This window comes from Palaemon carinicauda, chromosome 19 (assembly GCF_036898095.1).
Source record: "Palaemon carinicauda isolate YSFRI2023 chromosome 19, ASM3689809v2, whole genome shotgun sequence".
Taxonomy (NCBI): Eukaryota; Metazoa; Arthropoda; class Malacostraca; order Decapoda; family Palaemonidae; genus Palaemon; species Palaemon carinicauda.
Genome location: NC_090743.1, coordinates 31,962,959 through 31,977,201, shown reverse-complemented (window position 1 = coordinate 31,977,201; position 14,243 = coordinate 31,962,959). Strand labels below are relative to the sequence as shown.

General features: G+C 41.7%; 1 protein-coding gene and 1 long non-coding RNA gene across 7 annotated transcripts in view; one reads left to right on the top strand and one right to left on the bottom strand.

The window, feature by feature from the left end:
• Positions 1-14,243, top strand: part of LOC137658564 (uncharacterized) — a 133,861-nt gene that overhangs the window by 64,135 nt on the left and 55,483 nt on the right. Inside the window, exons 2-3 of one of the 2 annotated variants that reach the window (XR_011047368.1) lie at positions 9,452-9,604; positions 10,102-10,375. This is a non-coding gene — a long non-coding RNA (uncharacterized lncRNA). The remainder of the gene's footprint in view (positions 1-9,451; positions 9,605-10,101; positions 10,376-14,243) is intronic. The other variant, XR_011047369.1, reaches the window with a different exon arrangement.
• LOC137658561 (otoferlin-like) overlaps positions 8,118-14,243 on the bottom strand; it is a 212,666-nt gene continuing 206,540 nt past the window's right edge. For all 5 annotated transcript variants that reach the window (XM_068393449.1, XM_068393452.1, XM_068393450.1 and 2 more), the window contains 2 exons: positions 9,788-9,888; positions 8,118-9,591 (listed from right to left, as the gene is read on the bottom strand). In XM_068393449.1, coding sequence (XP_068249550.1) covers positions 9,411-9,591; positions 9,788-9,888 — 282 coding nt within the window. In that variant the 3' untranslated portion in view covers positions 8,118-9,410. The remainder of the gene's footprint in view (positions 9,592-9,787; positions 9,889-14,243) is intronic.

The following is a 14,243-nucleotide window of genomic DNA, read 5'->3' as shown; positions in this document are numbered from 1 at the left end:
TTTAGTAATTTTGCTTAACACGTTATAGATCTATATATTTTATATCTCTCCGCCTTTATTAGGCCTCTTCGATTAACTTTCCATTTATTATAAACATATAAAAATAAATTTTTATGTTTTGTTTATATGCGACCTTTCCTGATAGTAGGCGGTCCTAACTTGGAACCGAAGCTAATCAACGTTGAGCCCGTTATATCGTATTTAGCCTTTAAAGAATTTAAAACTTTTTAAATTTAATGTTTTATGAAAGAATTTCTTTGATAGTCTTCGTACTGTTTTCAAAGATGAACTAACGTTTAGTTTTTTAGACTACGCAGTTGTTGACGTTCAGGACGTTCAACATGCGCTCTATCGTTACGATAGAGAGAGAGTGTATCACGGTTTCACTTTGCAGTAAGAGTAAATCGATTCTGACGTTTCGTTCATTCTTTCTTAGCTTAAATGGTTTAAATTCTAAATTAAAGGAACTTTTTATTTGGAAAACCTTTCAGTTTTTTCCTTTAGCCAAATAACATGTTTTTTTTGACGATATATAATTGGGCTCTTCTCTCAGGTGCGAAATCAAGAGAGAAAGAGAGAGAGAGATAGAGACGGAGGGAGAGAGAGGAAAAACGTTCCATTCAAGCGGGTAACGTTGTTCTCGTGTTACTCTCCTCCCTAGTCGCTGTACGGGGAAGAAGGTAAAACGTTTCTAGGGTTTTATTCTTGTCCCCAGGCTATGTGCGGTGAGAGATTGTAAACGTAGTTTATTTAAACTAGTGTTTAGTCTCTTTCCCAGCCACTGAATTCTTTATCTTTATATATGTTTTCTGTTTTTGCTAGTATTAATGAGCTGCATTATACAACTGTTTTCGCAATTACTACCTTTTAATGAAGGGTAGAATTGCGTGTTTCAGGTAGAAATCAGTAAAAGTTTCGATTTCAGTGAAATAAGTGCAAAACAGAAAATCGAAGTGATAAAGTGATATGCGCAAGTGTTACAGTGTTGTCGTTCACCTAGTCCGGGACCTCTTGCAAGCTCCCAAGCCCAGGGGAGAAGTAATGTCGAACGACTTATGGGTTCGTCAGGCCTTGATCAACGAACAGACGTTTCCCTCCGTGGTTTCGGGCGTATCTACCCAAGATCGCCCCACCCACACAAAGACGAGAGAGCCCATTTACTTCTCGTCTGCGGAAGAGGTTTCTCGTAAGAAACCATGGACCAAGGTCTCGCAGCTTATTAAGCGCAAGTCGGTCCCTTCCGCGCAAGTCCAACGGCCCAGTTGTAGCCACTGGGTCAGTTCGGACTCGCTGCAGTCTTCCGACGACTGCTCACCTCCTAAGAGAGGCAAAGCGGTACCGCAACAGGCAGTAACACCGTCTGTTGCCGCACCTGCTACTGTAGACCCTAAGTGGTCTTTGCTGCAGACCATGCAGACACAGTTAACATCTTTAATGCAGGACTTTCGTGCGGAGAAGGTTGACGCTGCACCCGTTAGCCTACAACCAACCACGGTTGTGCGTTCAGTTGACGCTGAGGCTACCTTCTCCCGCACTCCAGCTGTGAGAGTCCCGCCACCCATGCGCAGTGTACCCTGCCAGCCGCATGTTGACGTTCAGCGACGCACGGAACCCTCCGTTGACGTTCGCGAGTTACAACAACAACCTAAGTTGTTTTGTTTTGACGCGGTGCGTCAACCTCCGCATTCTAGAGTTATTTTGACTGCTCAGTATAGACAGTCAAAGCAGTCTCGAGTGAACACTGTATGTCCTCACGCACCTGTTGTGGTTGACAGTTCAGTTGTTGACAGTTCACAGACTGTCAAGCAGTTACATGACGTTGCCTTCTGGTCTGCTACTAATGCACCAGTGAGAGACTCACTGAGATAACCTAGCTTTTATCGGACAAGGTTCCTGTAGATGAGAAAGTGCTGTTCTCCCTCCTACTGATATTCCTTTGAGGACTCTGTCATTTGGAGAGGAGCCTTAAGCTGCTTAGCCTCCTATGGACTTTAATTAAATCATGATGATTTTTTAAGGATCTTCGCCCGGATCTTGTAACTGCTGCTCCTCGTTCGCCTAAACGTCAGAACTTACACTAGGCCTAGCTACTTCGAAGCCGTTGTTGTTAAGCTAGTGCTCTCTCGCTCTCCTAGAGAGCGTTACGTTGGCTAGGCGACTGGTTTTTGCACCAGGAGGAGTTTTAGGGATACAGCCTTTGATTTCCCTTCTTTTAAACTGGCTTATAGAGCGAGAGTCTGATAGGACACGAGAGTAGTTCTCGGCTTGGGAGTTCATGCCTCTGCCCAGATAGACTTCTCAATTCTGGTAGACTCGCCCTGGCGCCTAGCCAGGAGACGCTCCAAGTTGTTTACAGGTCAACTTCTCAACTTTTGTCGAGCCTTTGAAGTTTTGCTGTACTATTATGTCACACATAACAAGGCTTCCAGGGATGGTAAATGGTTCCGCCTCAGTCGCTAACCCCGTCTGTTGCCACACCTGCTCCCGTAGACCCTAAATGGGCTTTGCTGCAAGACATGCAGTCCAAGCTTGTGTCCTTGATAGAGGACTTAAATGCGGAGAAGAACCTTCTGGCCAACAACCTTCCAACCGGTTGGTTGTGCGCCCTGTTGACGCTGAGGTATCCTACTCGCGTCTGCCAGTTGAGGTGGTTCCTCCACCGATGTGACCCAGTGTGGGTTGCCAGTCGCACGTTGACGTTAAGCGACGCTCGGAGGTGGTTGTTGACGTTCAGTGTGTCACTAGGAAGACGTTCAACAACCAGCAGAGGTGACTTGTTGTGACGCAGTGCGTCAACCTCAGCAACCCGGTAGGGTGTTGACTGCACAACCCAGACAGTCTAGACAGTTTCGGGTTGACGCTGTACTTCCTCGCGCACCCATGGTTGTTGACAGTTCACAGACTGTGCAGCAGTGCCATGATATTGCGTCCGGCTCCGTCACGCATCCATCAGTGCGACCGGATTCAGCGAGTCAGACGTTGCCCACTCCGTTGCCGTTTCCTCATCAGTTTCGGATGAGGAACCCTCTGATGAGGACGTTGCTGAACAAGACGATCAACCCCCAGCCCTGCTATCCATCCAGAAGATGCTGAAGAAGGAACGCTGCCCAGTCAGGCTGTGGATGAGTCTGGTAGGGACACTGTCATCCGTGGATCAATTTGTGTCACTAGGAAGACTACACCTCCGTCCTCTTCTATACCATCTAGCTTTTCACTGGAAAAAGGACAAGACGCTAGAAGCGGTCTCGATCCCGGTTTCCGGAAAGATAAAGTCTTGTCTGACTTGGTGAAAGATAAAGTCTTGTCTGACTTGGTGAAAGGACTATATCAACCTTAGAGAGGGTCTTCCCCTGACTGTTCAGACTCCCAACCACGTTCTCTTCTCGGACGCATCGGACGTAGGCTGGGGTGCGACTTTAGACGGTAGGGAATGCTCAGGATTATGGAACTCGAGTCAAAGGACAATGCATTTCAACTGCAAGGAGCTACTGGCAGTACGTCTGACCTGGAAAGCTTCAGGTCTCTCCTTCAAGGCAAAGTGGTGGAGGTGAACTCGGACAACACCACGGCTTTGGCGTACATCTCCAAGCAAGGAGGGACCTACTCTCTGACATTGTACGAGATCGCAAGGGACCTCCTCACCTGGTCAAAAGGTCTAGACATTTCACTAGTAACGAGGTTCATCCAAGGCAACTTGAATGTCATGGCAGATTGTCTCAGTCGGAAGGGACAAATAATTCCAACAGAATGGACCCTCCACAAGGATGTATGCAAGAGACTTTGGGCCACCTGGGGCCAGCCAACCATAGATCTCTTCGCAACCTCGATGACCAAGAGGCTCCCAATATTTTGCTCACCAATCCCGGACCCAGCAGCAGTTCATATAGATGCCTTTCTACTAGATTGGTCACATCTAGATCTATATGCATTCCCTCCGTTCAAGATTGTCAACAAGGTACTGCAGAAGTTCGCCTCTCACGAAGGGACAAGGTTGACGCTAGTTGCTTCCCTCTGGCCCGCGAGAGAATGGCTCACCGAGGTACTTCGATGGCTAGTAGACGTTCCCAGAACACTTCCCCTAAGGGTGGACCTTCTACGTCAGCCACGCGTAAAGAAGGTACACCAAGGCCTCCACGCTCTTCGTCTGACTGCCTTCAGACTATCGAAAGACTCTCGAGAGCTAGAGGCTTTTCGAAGGAGGCAACCAGAGCGATTGCTAGAGCAAGGAGAACATCCACCCTTAGAGTCTACCAATCGAAGTGGGAAATCTTCCGAAACTGGTGCAAGTCAGTAGCCGTATCCTCGACCAGTACCTCTGTAACTCAAATAGCTGACTTTCTCTTATATCTGAGGAAAGAACGATCTCTTTCAGCTCCCACTATCAAGGGTTACAGAAGCATGTTGGCATCAGTCTTCCGTCACAGAGGCTTAGATCTTTCCAACAATAAAGATCTACAGGACCTCCTTAAGTCTTTTGAGACCACGAAGGAGCGTCGTTTGGTTACACCTGGTTGGAATTTAGACGTGGTACTAAGATTCCTTATGTCAGACAGGTTCGAACCGCTACAATCAGCCTCCCTGAAAGATCTCACCTTTAAGACTCTTTTCCTGATATGCTTAGCCACAGCTAAAAGAGTCAGTGAGATTCATGCCTTCAGCAAGAACATCGGATTCTCATCCGAAACGGCTACATGTTCTACGCCTTCAGCAAGAACATCGGATTCTCATCCGAAACGGCTACATGTTCTACAAATTGGTTTTCTAGCCAAACACGAGCTGCCTTCTCGGCCTTGACCAATATCGTTCGATATTCCAAACTTATCGTATGGTTGGAAATGAACTAGAAAGAGTCTTATGTCCTGTAAGAGCTCTTAAGTTCTATTTAAAAACCTTTACGAGGCCCGTCTGAAGCTTTATGGTGTTCAGTTAAGAATCCATCTTTGCCTATGTCAAAGAATGCTTTATCCTATTTTATCAGACTGTTAATACGAGAAGCTCATTCCCATCTGAATGAGGAAGACCAAGCTTTGCTGAAGGTAAGGACACACGAAGTTAGAGCTGTCGCAACTTCCGTGGCCTTTAAACAAAATAGATCTCTGCAAAGTATAATCGACGCAACCTATTGGAAAAGCAAATCAGTGTTCGCGTCTTTTTATCTTAAGAATGTCCAGTCTCTTTACGAGAACTGCTACACTCTGGGACCATTCGTAGCAACGAGTGCAGTAGTGGGTGAGGGCTCAACCACTACAATTCCCTAATTCCATAACCTTTTTAATCTTTCTCTTGAAATGTTTTATTATTGTTTTTGGGTTGTCCGGAAGGCTAAGAAGCCTTTCGCATCCTACTTGATTTGGCGGGTGGTCAAAGTCATTTCTTGAGAAGCGCCTAGATTAGAGGTTTTGATGAGGTCCTGTTGTATGGGTTGCAACCCTTGATACTTCAGATCCTAGGGGTCGCTCAGCATCCTAAGAGGATCGCGAGGCTCCGTAAGGAAGACGTACTTAAAAAGGCAGAGTAATTGTTCAAGTCGACTTCCTTACCAGGTACTTATTTATTTTATGTTTGTTATTTTGAATAACTGCTAAAATGAAATACAAAATACTTAGCTCATAATAATGTAAACATGTAATGCTGGTCTCTACCCACCCCCCTGGGTGTGAATCAGCTATATGATCACCGGCTAAGTTTAATATTGAAAAATGTTATTTTTATTAATAAAATAAATTTTTGAATATACTTACCCGGTGATCATATATTAAAGGACCCTCCCTTCCTCCCCAATAGAGACCCAGTGGACCGAGGAGAAAATTGGTTCTTTGTTTACTTGGAGTACTAAGTACCTGCTCGACAGATGGCGCTGTTGATGTACACCCCCACCTGCATAGCGATCGCTGGCGTATTTTGACCGTAGGTTTTTCTGTCGAGCATCAGAGTTGCAGCTATATGATCACCGGGTAAGTATATTCAAAAATTTATTTTATTAATAAAAATAACATATTTGGTTACTGTTGTCTTTAAATCCATAAATTTGGAGATTGAACACAGGACTTTCAACATCACCATTGTTGTAGCAGGAAGGAATGAAGCCTTGTCTTATATCTGCACAGCTCTCTTGGTGTCACCAGTGTTATTTCCTTACACTGAATTTGCTTTATCATCATCACTGTGTGTCCTCCTTTTAGGGTTTATTCATTTTCTTAATCATTCTTACCATATAAAGACAAGGTTTTTATTGCACATGCACATAGGGTATTTAACAAATACCTGGCATGTTGGTTCTATGCTGTCTTCCATCTCGTTAGGCCTTCCCTTTAATAAGTATGTGCTTATCAAAATTATTTGAAATGGATTGAAACGTGGTATTAGAACCAAAGGACCAAATTTTGTGACACATTCTCCTGACGGGAAAGTTTTGCACAATTTTATAATTATTGTTACATGGTAGGATATATTGTGAGAATAAACATGGTTTAGAAAGTGTGCTGGCAAAGCAACAAAAGTAAAATGTGGTTCAACTAATTTGCCTCATCAATATTGAATGTTAATATACAGTTATCAGCCTTTCGTGGAGTTTCAATTGGTTTCAGCCTTATCAACTCTTGATACACCTGTAGAAATATGTGGCAGAACCAACATTTGTAATAATCTATGCTGATGGCACTTTTTTTTTGATAGCTTGGATGAATAAAGCCGTTTTGTAATGAAGAACTCTTGAATTTTTATTTGCAGCATTGATGAGAGGTAGGAAAGGAAGGCTTATTTCTGTTCTTTGATAAATTCCTCATGATACTGCTATGTTTTGCTTTCATTCCATTATTACTTAATCAACTTGAAAAATCCAGTCATCCAAGCTCATATCATAATGTACTAGATTTCAAAGTATTCTGTCATTAGTTTGGAGCCATCTGGTACTCTTCTATATTTTTAAGCTTAACATCTCTGAAATTTTCTAACAAAATATTTGAGCATGGTCTTTTGAAAAGTGAATTATCCAGAATTACATCATTGACATTAGTGAAGATGTGTTTACAGAATTTATTTACAGAATTAATTTATCACCATTATTGCAAAGACTTTTTTTTAAAAGAGTAAAGTTAGCCATTAAGGTAATCTTTTTTTTATAATGTATGAAACACTAGGTGACAAAGAGATCCCTAGTCATATTTATAGGGTTAAAAGGTGTGTGTTCTTCCTTCACATTTTTGGACTGCTTTTTTACTTTTATGAATCCCAGATGAGAACCATCTCCATACGTCAGATAGAAATGGTGCCGACAGAGCCATTGAAACTGTGTTTGACTTGTATGGTTAACTGGTTGGGCAGTATTGGAACAAGTTGTGCTAGTGTAAGCTAACAAAGTTCTCTGATGGGTTTGAGTTTCATTGTTAATGACTGTGATGATTTTTAAGAGGGGTTTCCAGTCAAACAGTCCAAGTGGCTGATGATTGGAAGGAGACTTTGGCCATTCAATTTAAGGTTTGAGTTACCTGTTTTTTCTTAATTACCTTGTATTCTTAATTACCTTGTATTCTTTATTATGATATGCAGTTATTTAGTGATTTTGTCTGCATGATATGGTAGCTTTATGGACCCTATTCAAATTCGAGTACTAGTTAAAAAAAATTAAGTTATCCTTTCTTCATTTAATTTTGTTTTTAGTTGTGAATTCTAGTTTTAACTCAACTTGCTGTGCAACTTCATAACCTGGACCATTCTATAAATTTGTAGACTTAACAATTCAATTGTAATGATAGATTTGATAGATTGTCCCATCTATGCCAAAGGAGAACATTTCAGCAGGCTATAAATTAATTCTCTGAATGATATAGTCTCAGACTATCATTAAAATTGCATTTACATAACTTTTTTCCATTTAGAAGATTGGACATGAAATTAATTGTAATAGACATTCAAAACTGTTTCTGGAATGTCTGAGCAAGTCAACTGAGAAGTATGTGGTCAGTCACTACCTATCAGGATTGCTTTTGTAAATCCTTTTCATGTTTATTGTTGTTATTCTGCCTCTACTCTGCTTTTCAGTACTATTTTAAGTTATCAGGTAGTTGCTCTCCCTCACAATTTATTTTTTATTTTTATGTCTTTAATTGGTGTGAAAATCTTACTATAGAGATAAACATTCTGATTATCATAATTGGAAATTTCAGGTGTCTGATAAGTGTAATTTCTTGGGGGATCATTTTTCCATATATCACAAAAATGGTTTCATTTGTACAGTATGAAAACAGAAGAGAAATTGTTGGGCCCCTGGTAAAGTGGGATATAAGGTAGTTTGCAAGTCATTGTTACTAGCGGTGGTCATCACTTTAGGGCACTGAAGATTCTTCTTATGTTTAGCTGATGGTCCGAGAGAGTCTACCTTTCACACATAAATCTGCTGAGAATGTCTTAATGCAAAGTAAATCATGTTTCAAATTTAAATTAATAAAATTCTATTCAAAACTGTAAGCTAATTGACTTTTGTGCCAAAAACAGTCTTGTGTCCTATGACTTGTTTGCTTAAACACAGCTAACCTTGCAAAAAAAAAAATGGTTTCAACCTTTCAGTACAAATATCTGGGTACTATGTTGACATATAACATACTCGCATGTTTTATATTGGATGTGTAAAACACACTGTACATTTAAAACCATAACCCCTTGCATCCATTTAAAAGCTACCTGATTTTAGTTGTAGTGTATATTGTAAAACTGTTAAAAATCAAACAGTGGTGATGGAAATTTTGTATTAAAACTCCAGAGAACTATTCCATTTATAATGCAACTTCTCACTGAGTTAATGTCAGAATACTGTAATAATGAGTTATTTAATAATTTGAGTAGGTTGGTCAACTGAATTTAGAAGGGAGGGATAAAGTATGAAAGATTGTTCATGAAACAATAAGATTTTTTGTTTTGTCACCTAGGTATTTACATGAAAAGATTTATAAAAAATCTAACCAGCCATGTGAACCTTAATACTAAGTTACAGTGAGTGAGCGAATTGTCGAACTACATTCTTAATATTTGAACAAACTAAAATTGTTTAGGTAAAGTTTAACATTAATTTTCCATGCCAATCAATTGCAAATATTTTACAATCATTAAGTGCTGTATTAGTAATCATCAAAGACATACATACATTGTTATGTACAAAATATCTATGACTTTTTGGACCCATTTACATGTAGTTACATGTATAATAAAAGATAAGTTCTAGGTGAAAATATGAGGAAGAATGTGTGCTTTATCAGTTCTAAGGATACATTCTCTAATATAAAGATTGAATTTATTTCACATTAATTCCATCAATTAGTCTAATTAGTAGGATGATATGTTCATGTAATTTTTTCCAAAAAAAAAAAAACCCTTGTGTAACGAAGACATAATTGTATTGCATACAGTTTGAAAGATTATGCCCCTATTATTTTTTTTACTGTAAAACCTGGAACAGAGTAGAAGAAGAGAACAAAGAATATTGTGAGGGCAAAGAAGACGATAAGCTTGATGATAGCCCATTTGTAGTTGTGCCAGATGATGTATCGAATGCTCTTTAAAGGATTCAGGAACCACATAAAGGAAGCATCAGGACGACTGGAAAAAAAAAGTAAGATAAAATTAAAATCCTTTTATTAATGACATGTGAAAGAAATAAGTTGTATCATGTTCCAGTACCAAACACCTGAATTATTAGTTTATTAGTGATATTTAAATGTAATAGATTTTACAATAACCAACAGTGAGGGAAATAGAAAAATCTGTCTGACTTATAAACTGATCTTGCTTGTACCTTGGTTTTTCCAATGGATCTGGTTCATTTCGTCCCAAACCTGCTGGGTTCTTCTCTGCCTCTTCTTTGGTCAAGAGGTGTATTTCTGCTTCAACTTTACCCTGAAATTAATAAAATCATCAATATGAATCGTTGAAGAAAACCGTTTAAAGAATACAGAAAATAATTGGCATTTTTATTGAAAACAGTAAAGTAATCATACAGTATTTGTTTTATTCTCACTTTATTATTGTTTTTGTTCACACACTTCTGTTATCCAAGAAGGAAAAATGTAAAAAAATCATGTTTTATTCACTAGATTTGTCTCATTTCAGGACTTTCTACAGGAAAAAAACCTGGACGGAGACTGCCATTAGTATGAAGGCTGGGCAACATGTTGGACTACTAAGAGAAATACTGCACTCATATCAAGCTTTTAGATTGCTATGAGAAACTGTGCACCCATATCAAGCTATTGGACTGCTATAAGAAACTGTGCACTTCTTACTATTGGATTAGTACAGTGCATTGTATCTGAAAACCATGGATAAAGAAGATAAAAGTCTGAGCTCTTCAAAATCTCTTGAGTTAAAGCAGTTAGGCAAGTTTGTAAGTCATTCTTCTGACATTCCTTAGATAGATGGGCCTTGAAGTTGTCACCTTTGCTACTCGTAGCAAGGCAAAGGCTTACTAATTTCTTGACTTTTTGGTTCTGTAGTGTATAGTATTTGTAGCATATTATTCAATGAGTGGTAAAGCTGGTGATCTAATCTTTACTTAATTGCTTATTTAAATTACTTTTACCCTAATTTTTATTTAATGCTAATGTTATTATATGTTCTTCCTAGCTTGGTGCAATCAGTGCTAAGTGAGGATCTGAACCAACATAAAGACCAAGTTACTTCCATTCTAGTCTTTGAGCATACCAATTCTAGATGGTTCATACACCATATTTATTTTCACTAGTATTTTAGTCTGTTTATGAATTGTTGTTCAAACCTAGAATTTTGTTCCTGTTCATATACAAACCCTAATCTTTACACAGGAAAGATAACAATGAACCTAAAATACACGGCCGTTGAAAACTTCATAATGAGGTGTAAACAATAGTTACCTGTCAGGAGTGTGGAAGTGCACCTCCTCTACTTGTTCACTGACAAACCACATTGATTTCAACTGTAGTTGAGAGAGTATTAGGTAGATAAAATTAAACTTTTCCCCCATTTTCTTTTCAGGTTTACATGCACAGTATGTCTTTGGTGAGGAATGCCAGACATACGCACATGTCAGGCTATAAGTGTGGCACTTTGATGTTAAGAAGGGAGACAGATCCTCACCTTCTGTGTCCTGATTGCAGAGGACACTCCTGCACCCCGGCCTCTCCCTGTGATATGTATCGGGAGCGGCCATCCTCCCTGTGGGAGTTGTACAGCAGTAGGATAAAGTCAAAAAGGGATTCTTTACCCTTGGGGTATTCCTTGGGGTCTAAAGAGTCCCGGGACGACTTCTCTCCCTCTATCCTGGTACTCTTCCTTCTGGCTCTTCCCAGTTGGCTTCCTCCAGGGGTCACCGGGGGAAGAGTGATGGTCCGTTAACATTGGGGCAACCTTTGAGGCAGGAATCCCCTCCCGTTTCACCTGGAGAGACGGAAGTTGCCTTCGTTCAAGAAGAATCAAATGTTTAAGATGCTCTTTGTGTATTGTGGTCGTCCTTAGGTCTGAAGGGCTTCCTTTTGAATGACTGGCTGGGGGGGGGGGGTGTCTGTAGGTTTTTTGCTCTAGTCGATTGGCTCATCCCCCTCTAGAGCTGAGAGGAGAGTGTCTCCTCAGCCACTTGTGGCCCCTGAAGCCTTCAACTTTGGCTGCAGGGGCTCACTAACCAGAACCCATGTAGAGTGGCACTTACGCAAATGTTTCCCCTGCACATTCTCCCTAAAAACTCGGAAGCACCAACACTTAACTGCATTGAGTGCTCTAAGCTCCCCAGAGCTTCCTATTTCAGAGACCCAGTATGAGGATCCTACTCATTCTTTGACTACAAGGGGCTCATTTAGTCCTGAGCGTGCTCAGCTACCTATGCCTACGTGCCAAGTACAGCCGTCTATCCCCTCTCACAAAGAGGGGGATAGCACTAATGCTTACTACCAGCCCATGCTCCGACGCAGGAGGCTACTTTGTTGACTATTTTGAACCTTCACCAACCGAGTCACACCGTTGTTTCCCTCTACTCAACAAAATACCCTATGTTCTTTACATAGAGAGACTTACACTTCGGTGGGCGGAAGTCCTTCCAACTGACAAACTTTATATCTGGGATTACAGCATTTGAGCATGATAATGTTAGGAATTAGCTTCCTTATACCTCTTAAACCAGTGACTTGTCAATACCAGCAGGTTGACGGCCCTAGCCAAAGTGAATATGAGTATGAGAATGCAATTGTGACTGTCGGGGTTATGTATAACAATGGGTTTGTGATATACACAGTGCAAGTTGACGGTACAACTCCCCCTCATAAGGTCGGCGTCAATGACCCTAGATGTCAGGATGCCTGAAAACCTTAAATCAATCAATTAATCCCCCTCATAAGGAGATTGGGGACATGACTTGAAAATACATCAAATATATTCTAGTTACAAGCTAAAAAGGGGCTTAACTGCAGTCGTCGCAGCTCTAGCTAATAGTCTCCTGATGCTATGTGCGAAGAGAGGGAAGACAAAGAAAAGAAAGGCCAGTCATTCCTTTTTCATTAATCCTGAACTACTGTCCTCAAATGACTACTAATAGTCCTGTGAGGAGCTAGGGCAGCTAAACCCCTTGCCTACCTGTTTCACAGAGAGGTTATTCTTGAATTTCAGGGAGGAACTTATGCCCCTGAGATCAGGATGTTTGGGTCAAGAGCTTTACTGACATGAGAGGGAAGGATTGATAGCTCGGTCAATGACCTGCCTGAACCAAGAAAGACTTCTCTAAACCTTACTGTACTAACAAACATATGTCTGATCTAAGCTCTTTCAGTATGTTTGGGATAGCGCCGCAGCGTAGTACACTCACAGGACACAAAAGCAGTAGCTCAGGATCATTAGTTACCTTCTGAAGAGTAAAAATCTGGGAAGGAACTGAACCTAGGATTGGAAATCGCTGCCTTTTGAGTCTTAACAACCAACTCGGGGACAAAGCCGAATGTAACTTGTCCCCATCTCCTTGAATGGGCAATGTCGTAAGAGATCATGAAACTTGTTTACCCTCTTGGCGGAGGCTAAAGTGAGCAGAAAGACAGTTTTCAGGACGAGATCATGATCTGAAGCCTGATTTAAAAGGTTCGTAAGGTTCTCCTTACAAGAAATGGAGAACTTTCACCATTTGTTCCGTAACCAAAATAAAAACCACGCTATTTAATATGGGGTATTACTTTCGGCGTAGCTGAAATGACGAGCCATTAGAATTTTAACGAGGGTTTACTACCCCTTCGCTAGTTAGCGAGGGGGTAGGGAGGGGTAGCTAGCTACCCCTCCCCCCCTCACACACCTGTGACTAGCTCACTTTGCTTTTGGCTCGGGTGACGATCAGACTTGTCTGCTCCCACCCTCCCTTATGACAGCCTTTGATCTTTGTTTTTTTTGCTTTCTCTTTTCAGCGTGTTTGGAAGTTGGCCTCTACCATGCGGAAGTGTCTCGGCTTACCTGATACGTTTATGTCGGCGGGGGACACAGACCCTCACACCTTATGTCCTTATTGCAGGGGCCAAGGGTGTGAAAGAAATAAAGTATGCGGTGAGTGTAGGGATTGGTCTACCTCCCAGTGGGAGAGGTTTTCACGGCGCCGGAAGAAGTCTAAACGGGATATTTCTCCTTCAAGGGTCTCCTTGAAGAGAGAAAATTCCAAGGACTCTTCTTCCGTAGCCCAAACCTCCTCCAAAGCTCCCACTCAATCGGTCTCTTCCAAGAGGCTGTCGAGTGGTAGCGTAGGCCGTACTTGTGTTCGCCAACCTCGGGGTGCTGGAGAGGGCGTTGCCTCCCATAGCGAGGCAGCTCCTCCTCCTTCCCCGGGCGAGGTTATTTCTGCTAATGTGTTTAATGATGATTTATTGCAGCTTTGGGCTTCCTTGTGGCTTCAGGGTTTGCCCTCCAAGGAAGCCCTGTTTGACATAATCAGGTTGGGGGCTGCTGTCAAACAGTCGCCGGCGATAGCAGAGGTTGACCCCTCTATCTATCGTCGACGTTGTTGTGGCAGAGGCTTCCGACGAGTTAGGTCAAACCTCTGCCTTGGGTGCTAATGTTGCTGAAGGCTTAGTTCCCCCCTCCGAACATCCTTCGAGGGAGGAGCTAAGTCCAACGGTCTCTCCTGCAGGTGATTCTCCCCCTCAGGGAGTTCACTAACAGAGACTCCTCTTCGGAGGACTGATGATGGTCTGCCTGCTGCCCCCAGAGGACGTATCAGACATTAAGCTCGTCTTCCTCTTCGCCGTAGAGGCCTTCCT